General features: G+C 34.8%; 1 protein-coding gene across 1 annotated transcript in view; it reads right to left on the bottom strand.

Annotated features, from left to right (window-relative positions):
• LOC145692160 (uncharacterized) overlaps positions 1 to 20,856 on the bottom strand; it is a 35,016-nt gene extending 14,160 nt beyond the window's left edge. The window contains exon 1 of the mRNA XM_081767459.1: positions 20,557 to 20,856. Within this exon, the coding sequence (XP_081623585.1) occupies positions 20,557 to 20,856 (300 nt within the window). The remainder of the gene's footprint in view (positions 1 to 20,556) is intronic.
• Positions 20,857 to 21,411: the final 555 nt, after the last annotated feature.

Below are 21,411 nucleotides of genomic sequence, written 5' to 3' on the forward strand. Positions count from 1 at the left end.
TACACAAGAAAAACATATGTTCATGTAAAGGACAGATTTCGGGTTGTGCAGTGTGATTAGTAAATGACAAACTGTGTTACACGCAACTTTATATGAGCAGTTGTATCTTCATTAAACTTGCACCTCCAAAGTGTTAAATAGCTTACGCTAGTTGAATTTTTGAAACAGACTGCTTATTCTTAAGAGGTGAGCGTGTCTAACTTTATGCTGCTAATTTTTATGATCTTTGGTAAAAGCTTATGAAACTTAAGAAAAGCCGAATGTAAGGGATTCTTTCTCAACTTCTACTAAGTCTACCAGGGGGAGAACAAAGCTATTCATGGGACATTACTCAACTCCTCGTTTCGATAGACAGATTTTACAATTCAGTCGTTGTGTAATAGCGACTAGCGACTTTTAAAACATATGGAATGCAATTGAAGCCCCCACCAAGAGTAAAGTATGGGACGTAATTCGATTTCTCTAGGTACTAATCTGGAAATTTCGTGGAAATCAGGGTGACTTCAACTTTCGCCTGTTCAAGATTCGCTTAATAACCTCAAGCAATGGAATCTAAAGATGTTAACTTAAGAGAAAGTTTAGGTGAATCTTGAATTCAAGGTTCGTCTTTCAAGATTTGCCTAATACGAAATTATGTTGGTAGCACTGACAAGAAATGACACAACAATTTGTAGGTTTAAAAATATATGTATTTAAAAAGTACATATTAAAACAGTATAAGGACAATCACAGTATATGACTAGATATGATGTTTGACATCGAGATATGAAAATGTTACATGAAGTTACAAAATGTACGAGTATTACGGAAAACAAAATGAAGTAACATAAATTCTACGATAGTTTACATAAATCATAAAATAAAATTAAACAAAGCACCAAGAATCAGTAGAAGCACAATTGCGGTATGGATTGACATCGAGCATTGACATTAGATATAAAGCTACAAATGATAACAGTTGGCTTATGTCGCTTAATCTTGTATATGTCTCTTTCAAGCGTATTTTTCTGATTTTATAACTCTTTCATAAAGAAGGAAAATTCATCATCCAGCCAAAATGTTTAAATATGTGAAAATACACGAGCAAACATGAATGATGTGATACTGTTTTTACATGAAGTTTCAGGAAGTGACATGACTTTGTCTCTGTTCCAGAAAGGGAAGAAAACTTGTTAGAAATCATTCAGGAGATAGACAGTTAATTGCAACAGGTTGTGAATATATTCAACAAATCTACTACGATTCCTGAAGAATTAGCAAAAGTGGGACAATATTTCCAATTACACTTTTATTCATCGCATGACGGTAACGCACTGGCTTTCTGTGGATATTTCATACACAGAAAACTTATTTGACACCAGTCAGTCAATCCTCAGTTTTACCCACAAGATAAAATGCGAGCAGACTACACGTATTGAAGGTGCTCCATCAGAAGAAAACTTGATTAGAGCAAAATATTGTAGCAATTGATTGGGAATTGGAGGGGGAAATGAAAAATGCTATCCAATTACTTGTTTGGACATACCATCGCCAAACTCTTTTCTGAAGCTTGTGTATGACAAATGTACTTATCTCTCACGTACTTAATCCAACTGCTTATCTTCGAGTTTGTTTTACTCAGACATGTGCAGTAAGTAGGGAAATCACATTTTGGGAATCAAAAGACAACAGGATGAAAATGACATGTTGGCGTTATCTTACTTGTTAGTGTTGAACTATCCTCGAATTATACGTTACTTTTATGAATCTTTGGAAGTTTTCTCTTTTTCATTTTGGTTTTTAGTGTAATAGATTCCTTTCCTGTTCCGAAAGAAACAAGAGTTTATTATATAAAAACCTAAATTGCTAAAATATAAACGCTCTCCTTAAAACTCCTTGTTTCAACGACTTTTTTATCTGAAGCACAGCAGTGGGTTTAATCCAACTCAACCGTATCGCTTAACGGTGCACCGTGTCATAGGGATGGGTTAATTTTTGTGTCTTTTATGTATTATAAATTATTTATATCATTTATAAAAAAACTGAATTTTGCTTAAATAACGTTTTCTCTATGGACTACTTTGCTAAATAAGTTTACATAAATTTTCGTACAGTTTCCTATTATTCTCAAATGCACCATTTTTTTAAAATAATCAATTCTAATTATGGCATACTGATGTATTTTCTTAAAGTGTTTGGTTTACATAATATGTATACAAAACTTATATGCATAAAAGACAAGGAATTAAAAAATAAGCTTGAAAGAAACACAGGTACAAGATTAAGCGATATAAGAATACTTTATCATTTGTAAATTTATATCTACCTACGGAGATGAATTATATATCAAACGAAGGAAATTATATTTACAAAATATTTCGTTATAAGTTCCAGTATCGTAGAATTGAACCTAAGGTAAGAAATCAAGGAAAAGATAATTGTTTTATAGACGGTGGCGACCAAATTGGAAATGACAGCCATATTGGATGAAGCTCAAGGCGGATGTTCGGGGACTTCCTTTTAAGATATTATTATACTTGAGGAAAGAAAACTATCATGCAAATTTTCATTAACTACTAATTTTTGCTGGGTTATTCAACAGTTTTCCCTATATACAGGGCTATTTAACAAAAGCGCAAAAATAGTTTTAAGAGAAAATGTTAACTATTAATAAGGTGCATGGCTACCAACGTATGTGAACTAAAATTTGTGTTAAACGAAATTCAACTTTCACCTAATAAGAAAATTAACTTTGTGTCATTGCTTGGATTGACGTTTGCATAGCTAGAAGGTGTTAGGCGAATCTTGAATAGGCGAAACTTGAAGCCCCGGAAATCAGTAGACAGTTCACAAATCTCAATCTAAACCTTTCACGAACCATATGAGTCTCGTGTTCAGCAAGGTCATCTGCAGCCACAGATTTCCATCCTTGTTTCACCTAATTCTTTACTTTGGTAAGTGCTTCCTCTGTTGGTAAGAAAACTCTTCGCAGCAGTCGCACACACAATCATCATCCGAAGTAAACTTTACACATTCAATGATAAATCGAGGCTGTATTATGTCCATTTTCGTCTGAAGAAATTTAATTGTATTACTTTGCCAGGCACTTTGATTGCATTTGTTTCCAGGAGCTAATCTCGAAATTTCAGGGAACTCAGTAGACAGTTCACAAATCGTATCCTACGTCTTTCATCAACCACATGAATCTCGTGTTGAGCAAGGTCATCTGCCGCCATAGAGGTAAATAAATTCTCTGCAACAGTTGTACATACAACCATCACTTATAACGTTTCCGAAATAAACTTTACACATTCAGTGATAAATCGATATTGTATTTTGCACTTTCGCTTGAAGAAATTTAATTACAGTACTTGCCAGGTACAATGATTGCAATCGATATGCTTTCACACTGACTATTTAATAGGGATTGAACAGTAGGGTTTGTAATCCCTGTTTCGTCACCTCCTGTGTTACGTCTAGATGGCTTTGGCGAAGGTTATAATTAAAAAAAAAAAAATAGCCCTCACATTTTCCTCGCAGTAACGTTAAAATGCACAGGAAGATTTCTTTCTCCATTCATAAAACTTAAGTCTGTGAAAAAACCTCAGCAATATTTGTTGAGATATATGCAGCCACACAAATCTCAGATTTGTTAACCTCAGAAATACTTTTAATCTCTGAAAACTATTAACTTTAAGAAAATCTATTTTAAAGTTTAACCTTAAATAATGATCTAGCCCGAGGCTGGGGGACCTAGGCCCCCCAGTATTTTGAGTGAGAAAAATAATTTAAGTTATTATTTATATATTTTTGAAAGTTTATAGTGAACTCATTATATTCTTATCATAATCTGGATTCTGGCTGGCCCCCCAGTTTACACCTTCTAGATCCGCCATTGACCTTAAAAGAAATAACCTCAGCATATATTTCCGTATATGTGATATTGATAGCAATCATTATGGTCGCCGTGCCTGTGAAGAAATTAACGGGATGATTTCATTAAAGTCTTCAGCCCTAGTTATCTATTACCGAAAGCAGAATTAAAAAAAAAAAAATCTTCCGTTCAAGTGTTATCAAGTGGAGTAACGAACAAATGGAAGTATGTACTAATATTTTACTTTTACAATCTCCGCTAGCGTGAGACTAATAGAAGTTCATGAAAATACAGCAATTACTTTTATTAGCCTACGCTCCCTTGCTGACCTTTCCCATCTTCCGTGGGTTGAGTCTGCAGGTTGGGAGTTCCTCTTGTTGCCAATGCATACGAATGAAATCAGAAAATTAGATTCAATATGCGCTCACAGTATGATAAATGAACGTTGAAGCAGTACATGGGAAATTACACGACAATTCAGTCACCACAAACGTTTGTGGACAACAAAATGCCTTAAAGCCATCACCCGGTGATTCAAACGATCTGGGTAATTGATTAAATGATTAAGATGCGATGAATTTAGTCGTAAAGTGAACACACATTGCAGAAAGTCAAATCAAAATGTTTTATTCACAACTAAAAAAAAAAAAGGCGCTCAATTACTCAGTTCTCCACCAGTCGTGTTGAATTCGCTGTCCTTTGAGCTTAATTAATGTCTCGCTTTGTCCAATGACCAAACGTTATTTGATTCGGTTTCCTCTCTCCTCCACCCTTTCTCTCTCTCTCTCTCTCTCGTTGTCAGAAATTAGATTTACAGAATCTCTTGTTGGTTGAGAACTTGTAAAGCCAATGCGAATCACCATCATTAGCAATAACCAATAACTGTCTGATATGTAGGATGTTCGTTATTCTTTTTACGGAGGAAAACTATGTTCTTTTTTCGTTTCGTAGTTTTCAATCTCACAAAATACATTATATTGTTATATTATTAACCTTATCACTGTCACCGCTTCAAGTATTCGTGCAACATTCTCACTGGGATATATACTAGCCAATAGATATTATTAAGCTGATGAAAATGATGTTGATAAGTGCAAATATTCATGCGTAGTTTTTTTGAGAAATTCGACGAGAAGTGAATTGTTTCGTAAACTTGAACTTGATGTTCTATGATAACTTCACAACCCAATTAGGTTGAAATTGACCCTTGCGTTCAGACTCGTCATGCTTTTTCATTTGGGCACTAACTCGACGATAATACACAGTCATTTTAGTGAAATATAGACCAATATAGCCCAATTAACTCTTACATTTCAACTTGTTTCTAACTGTACAGTAATACTGTACAAATATGAGGTTGATTCATTTATGTTGAGCAAAAGCCAATCTGCAACTGTACGGCGCATATGCAATGTATCGCCGTTAGATTGACACGAGGCAAACAAAAGTATTTCGTTAGTCTCGTGCTAGACTAGTGTAGTCGAGCGTTGTTTGATTCTGCCGAAACTGAAAAGATTCTGGGATGGATTCATTGTGGCCCTTTTCGACGCTGAGTTCACGCCATCATGAGTCGTAGAAATGTGTCAAGAGCCTAATTTTCTTGTAGGTTGTGACCCTGAGAATTACATTATACGGAAATATGCGGCAAAGAGTCCCAAGCCTATCACACAGATGCAGCTAAAATCGTATCCCAAAAGGGTTCATGATTGAGTCAGTTTCTCGTTAGGAGTAAACTCCGTTTCCGAAAGGTGGGAGCAAACGTTCAAACTAATGCTGCATACTACCACACGCATATCCTGACTGTTGCATGCTGTTGCTAGGCAACGAAGGTCACTAGGTCCGCGCTATTGCCGTTAGTTGAGACGACTTGTTAAATGTCCTACGCTTGTCACCAGAGCTGCTGTCTCTGTTGCGAAGCCTCTGCCAACAGCGCCTCGAATACTCCAAGTGCTCTACCCAACTGTCAGAAGCCATCTTTCCTTGCGCACACAGTAGACGGCGAATATATCTAAGGAATTCTATCACAATAGGGAATAGGAAATGGAATTTCGGTTATTTCCTTTTCTGATATCCCTGTCAATAGTCCATATCCCACCCCAATGGACTGTTGTGCTTTCGGACTGTTCAAGTGGCGTCTGTCCCATATTGTCACTGGCCTGGGGAAAGCTTGTAAAGAGAAGTAGGATGCAATACCCATGGTCAAGTTGCAACGTGGTCTCCTTAAATTGAAAGTTCAATGCCAGGCAATTGAAAATCCAGTATAAAATAATGCACTCTCATTTAAATTGAGTATCCTGGGATCAGTCGATCAAAGGTCAACATATAATTTGTTTCTAAAAGTATTGCGTGTGGTAAGTGAAAGCAAAATTAACTAGTGGAAAAATTTGAAGTAGAGAATATCATTTTAGAAAATATTTAAAATACTACATTTATTACAGAAAGTAGAAAGAAATTGTACTTGAAAAAATAGGTATGGAAATGTAGGAGGGAAAGATAGAAGGGAGGAATAATTGGTTGATTATGTTAAAGTATATAAGTCTTAGTCGAAAGGATGAAGAAATTTGTGAGAAATTATGGCACAATTAAAACCTCTTAATTACCAGGAAATGAATTGCAAGTGGTAGCAAGAGTGAATATGATCCGCATTCTAATTACATTGGATTCTCAGTCCCCCTTCCCCCGTACATACAAGGAAAAGCTGACGGGAATGGAATATAAGTAACTTCTAAGAGTGTGAAAATTGAAGAACTTGAGAATGAAAACTTCCATTTGACATTTTTCGGTTGTATGTCACACAGCAGAGAAATCTGCTTCGTCACTTCGTGAGAAAAGGAGCAAAGGCCATGTCTAATTTTTCATTTTGTGCAACCGACGGATTTTTCTCTTCTTTTTTGCTCAACGCAACAAAAGAGACTTCCGTGAGAAACATAAGAAATAAAATCTGGAAAATTGTCAAAGCTCTGTACTCACCAGCAAGAATTTCAAATTTCTGTTGACTTACGTTCTTTGTCAGCAGTGAGATAATATAGGAAGAGATACAGCGTTTAAAGTGGACTTTTAATCACTGTAGTGGTTTTGTGTTTTGCAATTGGAAATTGAATCTGAGACCTTATCCATCAAAGATACAAGAGCTAGAAACTAGATGAATGAGGAGGGAATTAAAAAAAAAAAAAAATTGGTAATATGTATGTATTTGTAGAGCCTATAATTAAGAAGATGTCATTAAATAATATCTTTATATGATAGTTAATTGAATAACATTGCTAAAAATAGAATCTCTTAAAAAACACGTTTCTCCATTGTACTTTCTAAACACTACAAGGTTACGTAGCCCTAATTACGTGACTGACCTTTATTATTAAAGTACTGACCCATCACTAGTACATCAACTTCCACAGCTTTAGAGCTTGTTCGCTTCATCGTCTGACGTGAATGTCTTCGTATTGAGAATTCGCATTAACGTCTCCCTTTCCTTCTTTTACTTCATCCATATAGTACGGAAATAATCTTTGGACACAAGGAAATCAGTTCCGATATGTGAGAACATCCACGGGACATTCCATGTATGCTAATAAGTGATCTGTGAGTAATCTGTTGAAATCAAGATGTTTCGTAATGTCCCGTAAACGGAAATTGTTGCAGGATCCTTATGGACTATTTGTCGGTTATTTGCTGAATAATCACATGGGCACTCAACTAACAGACGTATCCCATAGCAATTCTGTTAATATTTCCATTACGGGTAAAGCATTCACTGTGAGACTTAATATTCCTGGACAAATGTGAGATCTGTGTCACGTCCAAATTACGCCCCCTGAATATATTGTGATACGCACGCAATTGTGCCTGTTGTTTCTTCAAGAATGGCGGAAACTTCATAATTTATACCGTTTACCAAATGTTGTTAGGGTCGTCAAGTCTAGGAGGCTCAGGTGAACAGGTCGTGTAGCCAAAATGGAAGAAAGTAGAAATACTTTCAAAATTTTAACTGGAAGTGCGATTGGAAAACGACAATTTGGAAGACCTAGGGAGGATAATATTAACACTGTTCTTACAGAAATAGGAATACAAAGTAGAAACTGAATCCAGTAGGTTAAGGACAGAAGTCAATGGATAGCTTTTATGAACGCGGCATTGAACTTCTAGGTTCCATAGGTCATAGAATTAGATAGTTAGTTATACTTTCCTATAAATAAAGACTTGATTAACAAATAGGAAACGTGTACGTTGAGAATAATTCATCGCTCTTTCTTCCTAAATGAAAACTAAGAAACAAGTTTTGAGTTATTAATTAATATTAAAATATTTATTAAAATAGCTGTAAGTCGTAGGGCTTACTTTTATTATTATCACGTTCCACATCGCATAGATCTAAAAGAGTCCGACTTACGACTATTTCAATGTTTATTATTAACAGAAGAAAACTTGAATTTTAGTTTCAGTTCAGAATAAAAAGTGATTTTCTCCGTAATCTTTTTTATTTGTTAATTAAGATTTTTTTAAAATTATTTTCTACTTTTCAGTATGAACTATGAACTATGAAATACCTAATAAAAATGAAAAGTTATTTATTAAGTTAATAATCACTTACACACTATACACTTTGATAGCTGTCGACAGACGGACAGACGGACATAGTCCTTCCATAAAACTCCAGACACTTATGAGTCAATCCATACAATGTGATCGAGAAAAAAGAAAAATTGTCGCTCGAGCTTTTCAAAAAAAAAATCTAATTTTTCCATGAATATTTAACCTATATCAGGGTACTTCAAAACCGCAATTAATTATTTTTTTATATCACGTGGTGATGCAACGGCTGCATCCATTTTGCGTTTTTTTCGATTTTAGGCGTTTACATTGTTTTGAATTTCTCAGCATGTACTTGTCCTACCAAATTCAAAATAGCTGGACGTCTGCCACTTGCGCTGAGCTAAAACTTTGATCTCGTAACATTTTTGCCTAAAACCACTTGAAGGGGCTGAAATCAGGGTCTACAGTAGCAACATTTTTGGAAATTGAAAACATATTTGGGCAGAGGAAACGACTGATGTAGAGGTTTGAATTTGTGTGTGCATGTAGTACGCGGTCATAAGTTAATACACAAAAATATAAAGTTGGGGAATTATGCCAATTTGGCATGTTTCACTGTCCAATATCTCCAATGAGCCTGGATGAAAAAATCTGAAATTTTGTGAATAGTTAGTTCTTTAGTATACCACAACACACATGAAAGCAAGGTTTGTGTTTCTCAGCAGAAGGAGGTCAAAGTATTAAGAAATGACGTCATACTCTAGGAGTTTTTTTTTTAATAAATTTAACTGGAAATTTGTTGTTGTGAAGTAAAATAAAGTAGGATGAATGATTAGTCCAGTCAAGGCTCTCAAGTTCGTTTCTTTCTTCTAGTCGTGACACTGTCTTATCACACCCACTGGTGAAGAATGCCGCTATCAGCAGAAGGCGAGGAAAGTCAAAATGCACACCTGACAAAAAAAAGTCCGTCACTACTCCTTGCTCTTGCTGCTTGCTATATCAATGATATTCAATCATGTTTATTCTTGTTTTAGCTGTCAACTCATGCAGGAGACTGTTGTCCTTCCGTTTGATTTACATTCCCAAGTCAGTGAACACTTACTCTGTGTGAACACTGACTGCGGAATGTAGATCAAACGAAAGGACAACAGTCTCCTGTACGAGTTGACAGTTAAAGCAATAATAAACATGATTGAATATCATTGATATAGCAAGCAGCAAGATCAAGGAGTACGTACGGATTTTTTTTTTTTTTTTTTTTTGTCAAGGGTGCATTTTGACTTTCCTTGCCTTCACTGATAGCGCCATTCTTCACCAGTGGGTGTGATAAGACAGTGTCACGACTAGAAGAAAGAAACGAGCTTGAGAGCCTTGACTGGACTAACCACCCGTCCTTACTTTATTTTACTTCACAGGAACAAATTTCCAGTTGAATTTACGAAAAAAAAACACCTCCTAGAGTATGACGTCATTCCTTAATACTTTGACCTCCTTCTCAAATCAAAAAACGCACTTTCATGTATGTTATGGTATACTAAAGGACTAACTATTCACAAAATTTCAGCTTTTTCCATCCAGGCCTATTGGAGATATTGGACAGTGAAACATGCCAAATTTGCATAATTCCCCAACTTTACGATGTTTTCAGGTTTTTGGGAGCAGCTAGAGGTCTGTAAATTTTTGTGTATTAACTTACAATCTCAGACTGCATGCACGCACAAATTCAGTCCTTTACTTCAGTTGTTTCCTCTTCCCAAACATGTCTTCAAAGTCCAAAAATGTTGTTACTGTAGACCCTGATTTCACCCCTTTCAAGTGGTTATAGGCAAAACTGTTAACAGATCAAAGTTTTAGCTCTGCATGAGTTGGAGACGTTTAGCTATTTTCAATTTAGTAGGACAAATACATGCTGAAATATTCAAAACAACGTAAACGCCTGAAATCGAAAAATCTCAAAATGGCGGCAGCCGTTGTATCGCCATGGAATGTTGTAAAAAAATAATTAATTGTGGTTTTGAAATATCCTGATCCTGATAAACATTTATGAAAAAAATTAGATTTTTTTAAGTTGGTCGAGCGGCACATCCTTGATCACTTAGAATGGATTGATCTTATGCATAGAATAGTTTTGAAATCTAAAATTGATTTAAAATCTATTATGTCGACATTATACATAAATATTTCACAAAATTTACAACTTTTGAACAATTACAACATAAACTTGACTCGTTTATAAACTTGACCGCCTTACCTTCCTAAATATAGTAAGTACTTCCCGTAGCTAAAATTATGCTGCCAAGGAGAGTTAGTTCCTAATTTTCTGAAACTATTTCTGTTTCTTAGTCCAATTTCATGCCTTTCTTTGTACTTTACAAGGATAACTTAGCAAAACATTTTGTTATGCAGGTGAACGAATGCACTACCCGAGAATGGGCATGAATAGAACTTCCTGCTTATTCAAAGTAAATTGTCCTGTGACATTTGACTTCCACTGCAAAATGTCGCTGTTAAACTGTATTTGTCAAAGTAAAATAATGTGTCTCAAATGGTAGATTTATAAAGGATACTCGTTCTAGCAAATATGAAAATGTTTGTTGTCATTCGCAACTAAGGTCCTTTGAAATTCAATGTGAATTTTATACTGGTTCTGCAACTCACTGAAACATTTAGACCTTATGTTTTATGAGGAAGCCAAAGAGAACAGGGTTCGTTTTTCCTTCGTGGATCCTTTCTGTTCCGGAGAGGCCGATTTGTCATCAGTTCAATAATGGTTTCACGAGAGGAATGGAAACTGGTCGTGGCCAAAGAGATGTGAAGTGTAAAGTAAGAGGAACAACCAATGTTGCCAACTAATTTTCAACTTTGCTTCCATATCAATTATTCAGTTATCAGTAAAAAAAAAAAAAAAAAGTTCTCTATCAATCCTGAAGTGAAACATGATTTAAATTTTGGTTTCCTTCAAAGAGATTAAACCTCAAAATGTTAAAATAGTTTACATCCCACGAAACGCTAATATCGTTCCTGTTTGTTCTGTCTATTTGTTGTGTTGATTTCTTCCTTTCCATTATCAGCATATTCTTATTCTTATTGTTACAGAACATTACTGTACAGCTCCATGAAGAGCAAGAATAAAAATAAAATATAAAATAAATCAGAATAGAAGAAACGATAGTGAAGTTACAATTTTTTTTTGTTCGATACTTCTTCTTTGATTAACAGTACTGAAAATCTGATTCAGATTATACTATATGCACTTGTTTAATAACATAAATTAAATACTCCGATTGTATCGAGGTATAAATTAATGCTAAAATTATTGCATTACATAACATCTTTCGTTGATAAATTTACCAGCAAGTAGCGGAAATTTGTCAAAAGGTTGAATCGAACGATTAATACTTGCATCTCGACCATAGAAGAATATCTCTTCTAGTCACAGTTTTAGCCTAATTCCATTCTAAGTGTTTATACACCTTAATCATTTTTTAGTGGGATCAAACAGTTCGATTTTCTTTGTGGCCCAAAACCACCCTCATTAAAGCAAACACTGATCGATCTTGATCTGGGGTGTGACGTGACGCATTCCATACATGTTCAGAAAACAAGTTGGAGTACCCAGTCAATCATATTGAACGTGAAACATTCTGTGCATCAAGCAGACGAATTCGGTATACACTTAGTATTGTCGTTTGCCTGTTTCGAGAAATTGTGAATGTTAAAATGTTGAGCTTATATGCGTCTCATGAGCTGATACTGGCTAATAATGATCGCTGTCTGGAGATGTGCAGGTTTGTGTGTATATGGAATAAGCAGAAAGTTTTCCCCATCCATTGTCACTTCCGTTCAAATATGAATATGCTACAACAATTGCAAACAAACAGGACAACAGTTGGATCGTTACCAACGTTCAGGATTGTTTTGAAAACCACCTCTCAACTATCAGTTGCTGTTGCTGGTAGGAGGTGGTCTAGGGGGGAGAAATCCACCGTATTTTCCCCCTTGATGTGAACCATCACTGCGTCTAGAGAATTAAGTTCTACCTAGAAAGAATGGATGTAACTATTTAATGAACTGGTAGATCTGGTCTATCGTTCTTTATCTGAAAAGTATTGCAATCGCATCTCCAGACCAGGACTCGAAAGCTATAGAATAATATATATGTTCTCTCTCCTTTTGACTTGCACTTAAAAAAAAAAAAAAAAAAAATAACATGTGAAGGACAAACCTAAAGATGAAAGACTGTCCTCAGGCTTGAAACGTATTCTATTTGGAAAGCTTTAAAAAGAAAAAAAAGTGATAACTTTTAGTAGGTCAAAATGAGAAATGTAAGAATAAAGAAAAGTCTTGAACTAAGGACACAGGTAATAACAAAGAGTTTAGTTTCTAAAACATTGCATTTTTGGATTTTTGTAGCCATAGAATCAATTAGATAGATATATTTGTTTACTTGTAAATGCGAGACAAAAAAAAAAGTAAATACGAGTACAAAATTCATCGTGTCGCCACGTTTGGCCTAATCCTCGTTTCGCCTAACCAATTATCTGACACTTTTATGACAGATAAATGATAAGATTTGTTACGCCATTTTAGGCATAAAAGGATCCTCGTTTGGCCAAATCCTTGTTACGCCTAAAATGGCGGACAATAAGAAAAAATCGTGGAAATTCAACTAGAGGGAAATTATATAAGAGAAAATTCCCTAGTATATAAAGAATTAAGAAATGCAAAATATATAGATTAATATTATATTAACTATTTTCGATGAGTTAGGATTACCAAAACTCCTTTATGTATTTACTAGGACCATGGATATATACCAATATATATGAGTAGGTGAATAGCAAAACCCGTTAAATTCACATTTTAAAATTTGTGACAAACCGAGAAACACTGTTTGAACACTTCATAATTGTAAAATACATTAGAAACTAGAGAACATTAAAAAATGAAGAATAATGTGAGTGTTGGTCTGTCGAGAGCTGTATAATCACACTAGTCTGTGAATTGCGTTACTGAAGAAAATAGTTTGGATTTAACAGGTTTTGCGTATGTAAATGGAAATAACAGCTTTTGCATCTGGACGAGCGGCCATTTTTGTTGAGGCTTAAGATACAAAACCTATCAAAAAGAAAGGGATTCAGAGTCAGAAATCAGTATTACGCCTACTAAAATATTGGAGGGGGGGGGGAATGTATTATCAACTATACATTGCACGATCTTTTATAGTCCACCATTTTATTATCTCCACGATTTTTTATAGTCCACCATTTCAGGCAATACGAGGATTAGGCCAAACGAGTATCCTTATTTCGCCTAAAATGGCGAGTATAAAGCTTATATTTTATCTGTCATAAAAGTGTCAGATAATTGGTTAGGCGAAACGAGGATTAGGCCAAACGATGCAAGATCAAAATTCACTTACTCTGGAGGAGAATACACCAAGAGACAATAGAAGAGTCTTAAAGTTAACAAATATTCTTTTAGTTTTACATTTATTCCCATTGTACCACATACTTGAAAGGATTGATTACTTTTCCGATATTGCAACCATGTGCAGGAAGGTTAGGAAGATTTCATGTATATACAAACAAATTCTCTGCAGACGCTATATTTTCTTATTTAAAAACAGCAAACAGTTTGTTCATAAAATAAAACACTTTGAAATAATTTATTTGTGTTTTTAATGTGCGATTGAAATATATATATATATATATATATATATATATATATACAGAAAGAAAATAAAATTCAATGTTCTTCTCCATTAATAAATACAGATGATACGTTTTATCATTTTTGCGCTTTCTGGAGCAAATTTTATTACTTTCCGAGATATACGGTATATCATCTAGCAAAAACTTACTTTTCCTGAACTTTTACAAAGTTTAATAAAAAGAAATAGAAGTTTTGAACAAGAATCAAATCATGTTCAATTTTTTCTAGTCTATTACGCAGATTTCTATGGAAATGAATTTTTCCTTTTTTTTAAAAAAAAAAAAATAAATAAAGTTCCTTTCCAAAATAAAACTGTCTCTCACTCAATCCACTTTGGTTTTTTTCTTATATATAGAAAATTTGTATTTGTTTTTAGTTTCTTTTTTGTTTGAAAGAAAAAGAAAATCTGCAGCCTAACGAAAAGCAAGACTTCTCATTTCTTTTCTTATTAGCTAAAAGGCAGATTCACTTCCTTTAGTTTCTGGTAGGAGAAAAAAAACTTCGTCCTTTCTACTCGTATAAGGAGAAGTTTATCAACATAACTTTACGAGAGAAACTGAAATACAAAAACTAGACGTAACTAATACACAGAAATGTTGAAATTTATTCTTATGATACTTTATGAATTTCTGAGATTCCACACTGAATTGTAGGTCTTCGTTTCACATATTCTCGTTGTTGGACACGTACTATCGAGCAACTAACCAAACATTACTGGGAGTGACATGACCATTTTCTAAATGGCGTGGCTCCACGTACAGTAGTTGCTAACGCTCACATCTTTGATGCGAACGGTCCCGGGTTCGATATTCGGTGGGGACACTCTGTTAAAGAAATGTTAAAGCTTTTTTCAGACCATCCATCCTGAGTGAGGTTTTCTTGGGTTTTCCTTATTCACACCAGGCAAATGCCGGGATTTGACCTAACATAAGGTCTCAGACCGCTTTCTTTCTTCCCCAGTCCTTTCTTCCGTCCTTTTCCTCGGATACGATGATTGCTGAGGGCCGTCACCCCTCATCCGTGACGGGTTGTCATGGCTATAGATGCCGAAAGCTCAGAAATCTAAATCCTAATACTAACCCCATTTTCTAAATAAGTGTTAGCCCCTATACTTAAAGAGCATATACTGGTATATGTTCAGTATAAACTAACGCCAGAGGTTGGAAAATCCAAGCCAGAAGAAATGTTGGTACTCTTTGTTCTATGATTAACTTCTACCTATCAGAGAAAAACGTCGGCTCAGTGGTAGCAGTCATTAGTTAGATTCAACTTAGATCTTTCCATTAATGTTTCCTTAATTATTTCGTTAATCACTAATTGATTAATTGGTTGTTTGATACCAACCTCCATTTTCTTACTGGAGGTTATATAGGACAAGATATATTGGTGTAAAGCTTGATTTGACACAACGTATGATGGTTTCCTATCGAAATCGAACCCAGAACCTCACGTATTATGGTCACACGTGGTAGTCATATAATAATTATTTCCAATTGGATACTCTGTGACGTCATAGTTTGCTACTCCATTCCTTACACGGGAGGGTCCCACAAGTTGTTTCTAAAATCTGATTGCCACACAGCACATCTGATAGAGCATAATAAGAAATGAACATTAGCAAAATTTAAAGTGCTATGAGCCAGAAGGATAGGAGCTAGGGGGCATCAAAATTTGAATGTCCAAAAAATTATATCATGGAATTATGTACGTTTAAAGTAAATATCTTGAAAACCGTTCAAGCAATCAAAACAAAAGTTGCACAATATAATGGGAATAAAATGCCCTCTAGAAAACCATAAACAGTGTTGCAATAGGAGAAGCAGTGAAGTCTAATGGTACAGTGTTGCACAGTATTGGAGCTACATGTGCTGAAAATGTACAATAGAGATTTCTGATATGCGGCAACAAAGGGTAATAAAGGAATGCACTAGAAACAAGTGAGGATTTTGCATTATAATTCGGTAGCTCTGATGAATAAACAAACTAGAGATAACAAAATTATACAAAATTATAGGTTTTATAGTTTTCACAATTTGGTTCAGTTATTCTACTTGTGGGCTCGGTTCTACAATGGATCACCCTGAACGTTTCCTAGCATGAACTGAGCTGACGTTTGGCCCATGGCAACGGTCGCCATCCCACTTGTGGGAAATTCCTAAACGTCAAAGTGATGAGAAGAACTATTTCTTGGAGTAGTAAAATTTGAACAAAGTAATATGTTATGCAAGACTAGACAGAAAATTAAATCTACGAATTAAATTTGACATATGTAAAGTAAGTATCATTTAGATTAAGTACACATACCAGGTAAGTACAATTTTCCTTATTTATTGCCTGTTTCCAAATTATTACATTTAGCATATTATTATAGCCGATAAATACATAGATTACTGAAAATGTTGACATATGTATATATTAATGAATCTCTCTTCTTTATTTAGGTACCGGTATACCACGATCTACATCTCTTCTCATCGGATCTAATGCAATATGAGGTGGTAAGTATATCATTTCTTTTCTCTCTTTCTTCTTTACAATCTTTATATATTTTATTATATTTTATTTATTTACTTATTTATTCATTCATATTCATTCTTACTTATTTTATACTAGCAGCGTTCACCCCGCTTCGCTGCGGTCACCCCGGAACGCAATCAACTTTGTTACTAAGATAATTTTTACTTTTTCGCTTTCAAGTGATATGATAAAAACCATAGAAGATTGCAGTAAATGTTAACATTATATCGCCTGTCATTTATGTTAACCCGCCCCGCTTCGCTGCGGTCACCCCGGAACGCAATAAACGTTGTTACTTAGATAATTTTTACTTTTTCGCTTTCAAGTGATATGATAAAAACCATAGTAGATTGCAGTAAATGTTAACATTATATCGCCTGTCATTTATGTTAACCCGCCGAGTGACACGGTCATGCGGGTTGCATATAAATACGTTTATTTTTACCTATGATGAACTAACAAAGGATTTGTACGTTATGGACACTTGAATGGTCAATTATCTCAAGACACTGGTAATTAAAAATTAAAGTGATATGATAAAAACCATCTAGGGTCCAAATCCTAATAACCCCCCAAAAATGAAAGAAATTGGTTCAGCCGTATTAGCGTGATGAGGGAACAAAGGATTTCTACGTTCTCTTTTATATATAAGATTTATATTATTATTATTATTCTTATCATTATGTTTATATATTTCTCTTCCCATTCGTTGATTAATCTAATATATATATATATATATATATATATATATATATATATATATATATATATATATATATATATATATATATATATATATTTCTTTCAGATCGATAGCTTCGACCTGGATATATTTATATACCGACTATAAACAAGAGATGCACATATATATATATATATATATATATATATATATATATATATATATATATATATATATATACCTACATTATTCAATTGGAGATCATTCCCAAAAGAAATTGTTAATTGATTTTCCATGTCCATAGTTTAAGAGATTATCAATCATTATACATACAATATATATCCATAGGTTAGCACTTGTCATGAAATCTATGTATAAGAATTAGGAAATAGCCACTGAATATTATTTATACTTAAAATTTAGAATAATTTGTTTTCAAGTTTGTAATATTGTTTACCTCATTGTTTACATGGCGATTGATATTGAAGGAGAGAAAGTCCCCCGAATCTGATTTATTTATCGCTCCATATTATTATCTTCAAAACTCACTATCTAATATATCCATTATAATACCATTTTTCTACTTATTTGTATTATATCGATTCGAAAAAGTTTATATATTTTAAAAAGTTTATATCTTTAGATGCGTACCAAAATCCTTATTGCCAATTTACATATCCTGTAATGCGCTATGGTGCAAGTCTAGAATAGGGGCGCATTAAGGTATAGATTCGAAGCTGACACAGGACGAAATGGCATAACACAATTTCATTTTTCAGATACATCAATGTTTTGTGACACTGCTTAAATTTTGCTATGTTATACTATCTATGTTATGCATTTAAACTAAATTCATAGTATGATACCCAGATTCCTTTATTACCATCTGTTGCCACATATCAAACTTCTCCATTGTACATTTTCAGCATACGTAGCTCCAATAGCGTGCAACACTGTACCATTAGACTTCACTGTTATATTTAGTGATAATAGTGCATTTTAAATCTGTGCACATTTGTATGTAGTGCTATTTCAAACAAAATATTTGTATGCTGAGTTGGCAGCATTGCTTCTCCTATGGCAACATTGTTTACGGTGTTCGATACGACATTTTGTTCTCATTATATTGTGCAACTTTTGTTTTGATTGCTTGAACTGTTTTCAAAATATTTACTTTAAACGTACATAATTCTATTATATATCTAATTTATTGGATATTCAAATTTTGAATTCCCCTAGCTCCTATCCTTCTGACCAATAGCACCTTAAATTTTGCTAATGTTCATTTCTCATGATGCTCTATCAGATGTGCTATGTGGCAATCAGATTTTAGCGACAACTTGTGGGGCCCTCTCGTGTCAGTGAGCCCCTCCTACACAGCAAGGAGAAGTCTGGAGAGATAGTGTTGAAGGAAGATCGCTTCACAGTATTAACAGAAGAGTGTTTTTTGTAAGTTTGTGTGTAACTTTGAACCATCGTAAAACTCTGGAACACAGAAAGAAGAGTAGCCTAGACCATGAGCACAGCTTTACTCGCTATAAGTACGAGCATATAGAATCAACGTGTTAAACAAATAAATATTGTAACGGAGGTTGCAGGTTACATGTTGCAGATTTGTCATGAAAAAAGCGAATTTGATTTCCGGGCTTTGGGGAATAGAACTTATGTTACATTAGAAGTGAATAGCCATATGAAGTGTCGGCATATTTGATTCGTAGAGAATATAACGCCTGTTGCTGATTCTGTGAGTAAGTGAAGTTAACGAAAAACGGAAGTGTGTGAAATACGTAATACTGTAGCCTGTTGGTCTGGTCAAAAATAAAGAGAATATGCATTAAATCTTCTGCAAAAGCGCTAAATTAGGCGGGATAGTTCGTCCTGATGGCTCGCAATGAAACAGTAGTTGTACTGATCTTATATAATAGTTGATTCTCATTTATCATTGGATGTCTTCTGCAGCCAATAACTATGCAGCACGTGGTGAGGAAAGGTAGGTGTCAAGGGGGCATTGTTTGACTTTCTGGATAGTGTTGTAAAAAAGATCTTTTTTTCTGTGAAGTTCCTTTTTCAATAAAAACATCGTTCTTTTTCATTTTTTTCAAATGTCTGTTTTTCTGGTAACTATTATTTATTGATTTATGTTCCAGATTATTGAAATAATCGACAGAACTTGAGAAGAAGCCCTCGTAACTTACAAATAATTTGTTTCTTTGTACTTAAGGAGCAAAATAGTGCGATTAACCCTTTCGGACCCAGGTCATTTTTGGCTTTTTCCTACATTTTCAGTTAAAGACTTATTGTTCAAAAATCATTTGCCCGATTAATATGGTTAAGTCCTTGTTTTTTAGAAAAGGGATGTGGCAATTTTTGGTACGTTACATTGCAGTGTTAAACGGGTGGAAAATTATTGAGGGGAATGTAGGGGTGAAAATCTACAGAAAAAATCCCTGACATAATTTCTATCTAGTACCACTGTTGCCATATGGGTCCAAGTAACCCCCAAAAATTCTTTGGTGTGTTGAAAAAGTATAGTAAAAACCTAAATTCGCTGGCTGCCATACAAGGAGAGAAAGAAATATTCTCTGTCATCATATACATGAAAGTTTGACACTTTTTATGCCTCAGAAGCAACAATCAACAGATATGCCGGGACTACAGCTTCTCTAACTATCCTATTGAAACTTTTTTTATGGTGCGTTCTGTAGGCCAAAGAGGAGGCCTTCAGGTAGTATTACGTTTGTTCCAATGTAGCCAGCAAGAGGGAAATAACAGACGGAAAAGAAAAATTTTCCGAATATTTCACCTAAAATCAGGAATTAATTGTTTTGGATGGAAACACTGCCATCAGACAGACGGACAGTGGTTCCGATCTGAAATCTAGCGGGACAAAATTAAGAACAGCAAGGCAGTGCAAGATATTGTCAGAAACCATCATTCGTAAGCGACAACTAGCATTCCCGTGAGACATATATACCCGGATGTTGTTCGAATATCAGAAATGTGCTCTGGTGTGAACCAAAAATGCAGAGTCTTTTATCTATGGAATATATTGACAAATAATTGTATATAGATTACACAACTTACGTAGTGGGTACTAAAATTTCCAGTATGTGAACAACAGGAAAGAACTACCTAATAGTTGCATAGAATGTTGAAATTTGTTATAAACAAGTGAAAGTCTGGAACTGACTCTACGTCGAAATTAGCAGACACACAAACAACCTGAAAACCATATGAAAGACACAAACAAAAATACCAAATGAAAATAGACTAGTTCTTCACTGTTCATTATCTTCATCAATAACAGCGCCAGCAGAAGTATTGTATCTTCAATATCACATCCTAGATCTTGAAGTAGTTGCAGTACCGTAGTAGGTATACTGGTACGTCTCTTCACACGTTTCATTCCAAGAGTGCTCACAATCGGGTCGGTTGAAATCAAGAGTGTGTTTATTACATCCGTCATTGTATCAGATCTAGAAATTTTTCTCGTATGATGTTCCCTGAAATACTTATAGTCCTTATTTCGGGCTTCTTGCGCTTCCTCCGATATCATTCCAATAGGAAGTACGACTTCTGTTATCAACTGTACGCCATGAATAAGTATCTTATGCACGCTTTGTGGCATATAAAACCATGAATACTTCTGAACGTATAAGTCTGCTGTGTCGGAACAGTATTTTTTAAACGCAACAATGTTAATGCTATAATTGCTTTCAGAATGGTTGCAAAGCGTCGAATCAGCTCTTCATCTACGCCAGTAATTGCAGACGCTAAAGCTGGATCCTCGAAGAACCTCCGCGCACTACTTCCATCATTGGTCGTACCAAAACCTGGTTTTGGTACATCGACAAGATATCTCATTTCGTTGCGGAAGCGCTGTTGGATGCATCATTTTCTGTCTTCAACTTTCGATTTGTTTTCTTTCCGTATTTGCCACGATTGAATATCTAAGCGACATCGAACATGGAGGATGCACTCGAAACACTTAATCGACGCGTGATGGCTGGATATGCCCAGAGTCAATGCTGTCATATCTGGATGTTTTGTCCGAATAAGGGACAGATTGTTCATCTGAGAAGGGACTGCTCCACACACATGACAATTTTGT

Source organism: Thermobia domestica, chromosome 8, assembly GCF_964235325.1.
Source record: "Thermobia domestica chromosome 8, izTheDome1.hap1.1, whole genome shotgun sequence".
Taxonomy (NCBI): domain Eukaryota; kingdom Metazoa; phylum Arthropoda; class Insecta; order Zygentoma; family Lepismatidae; genus Thermobia; species Thermobia domestica.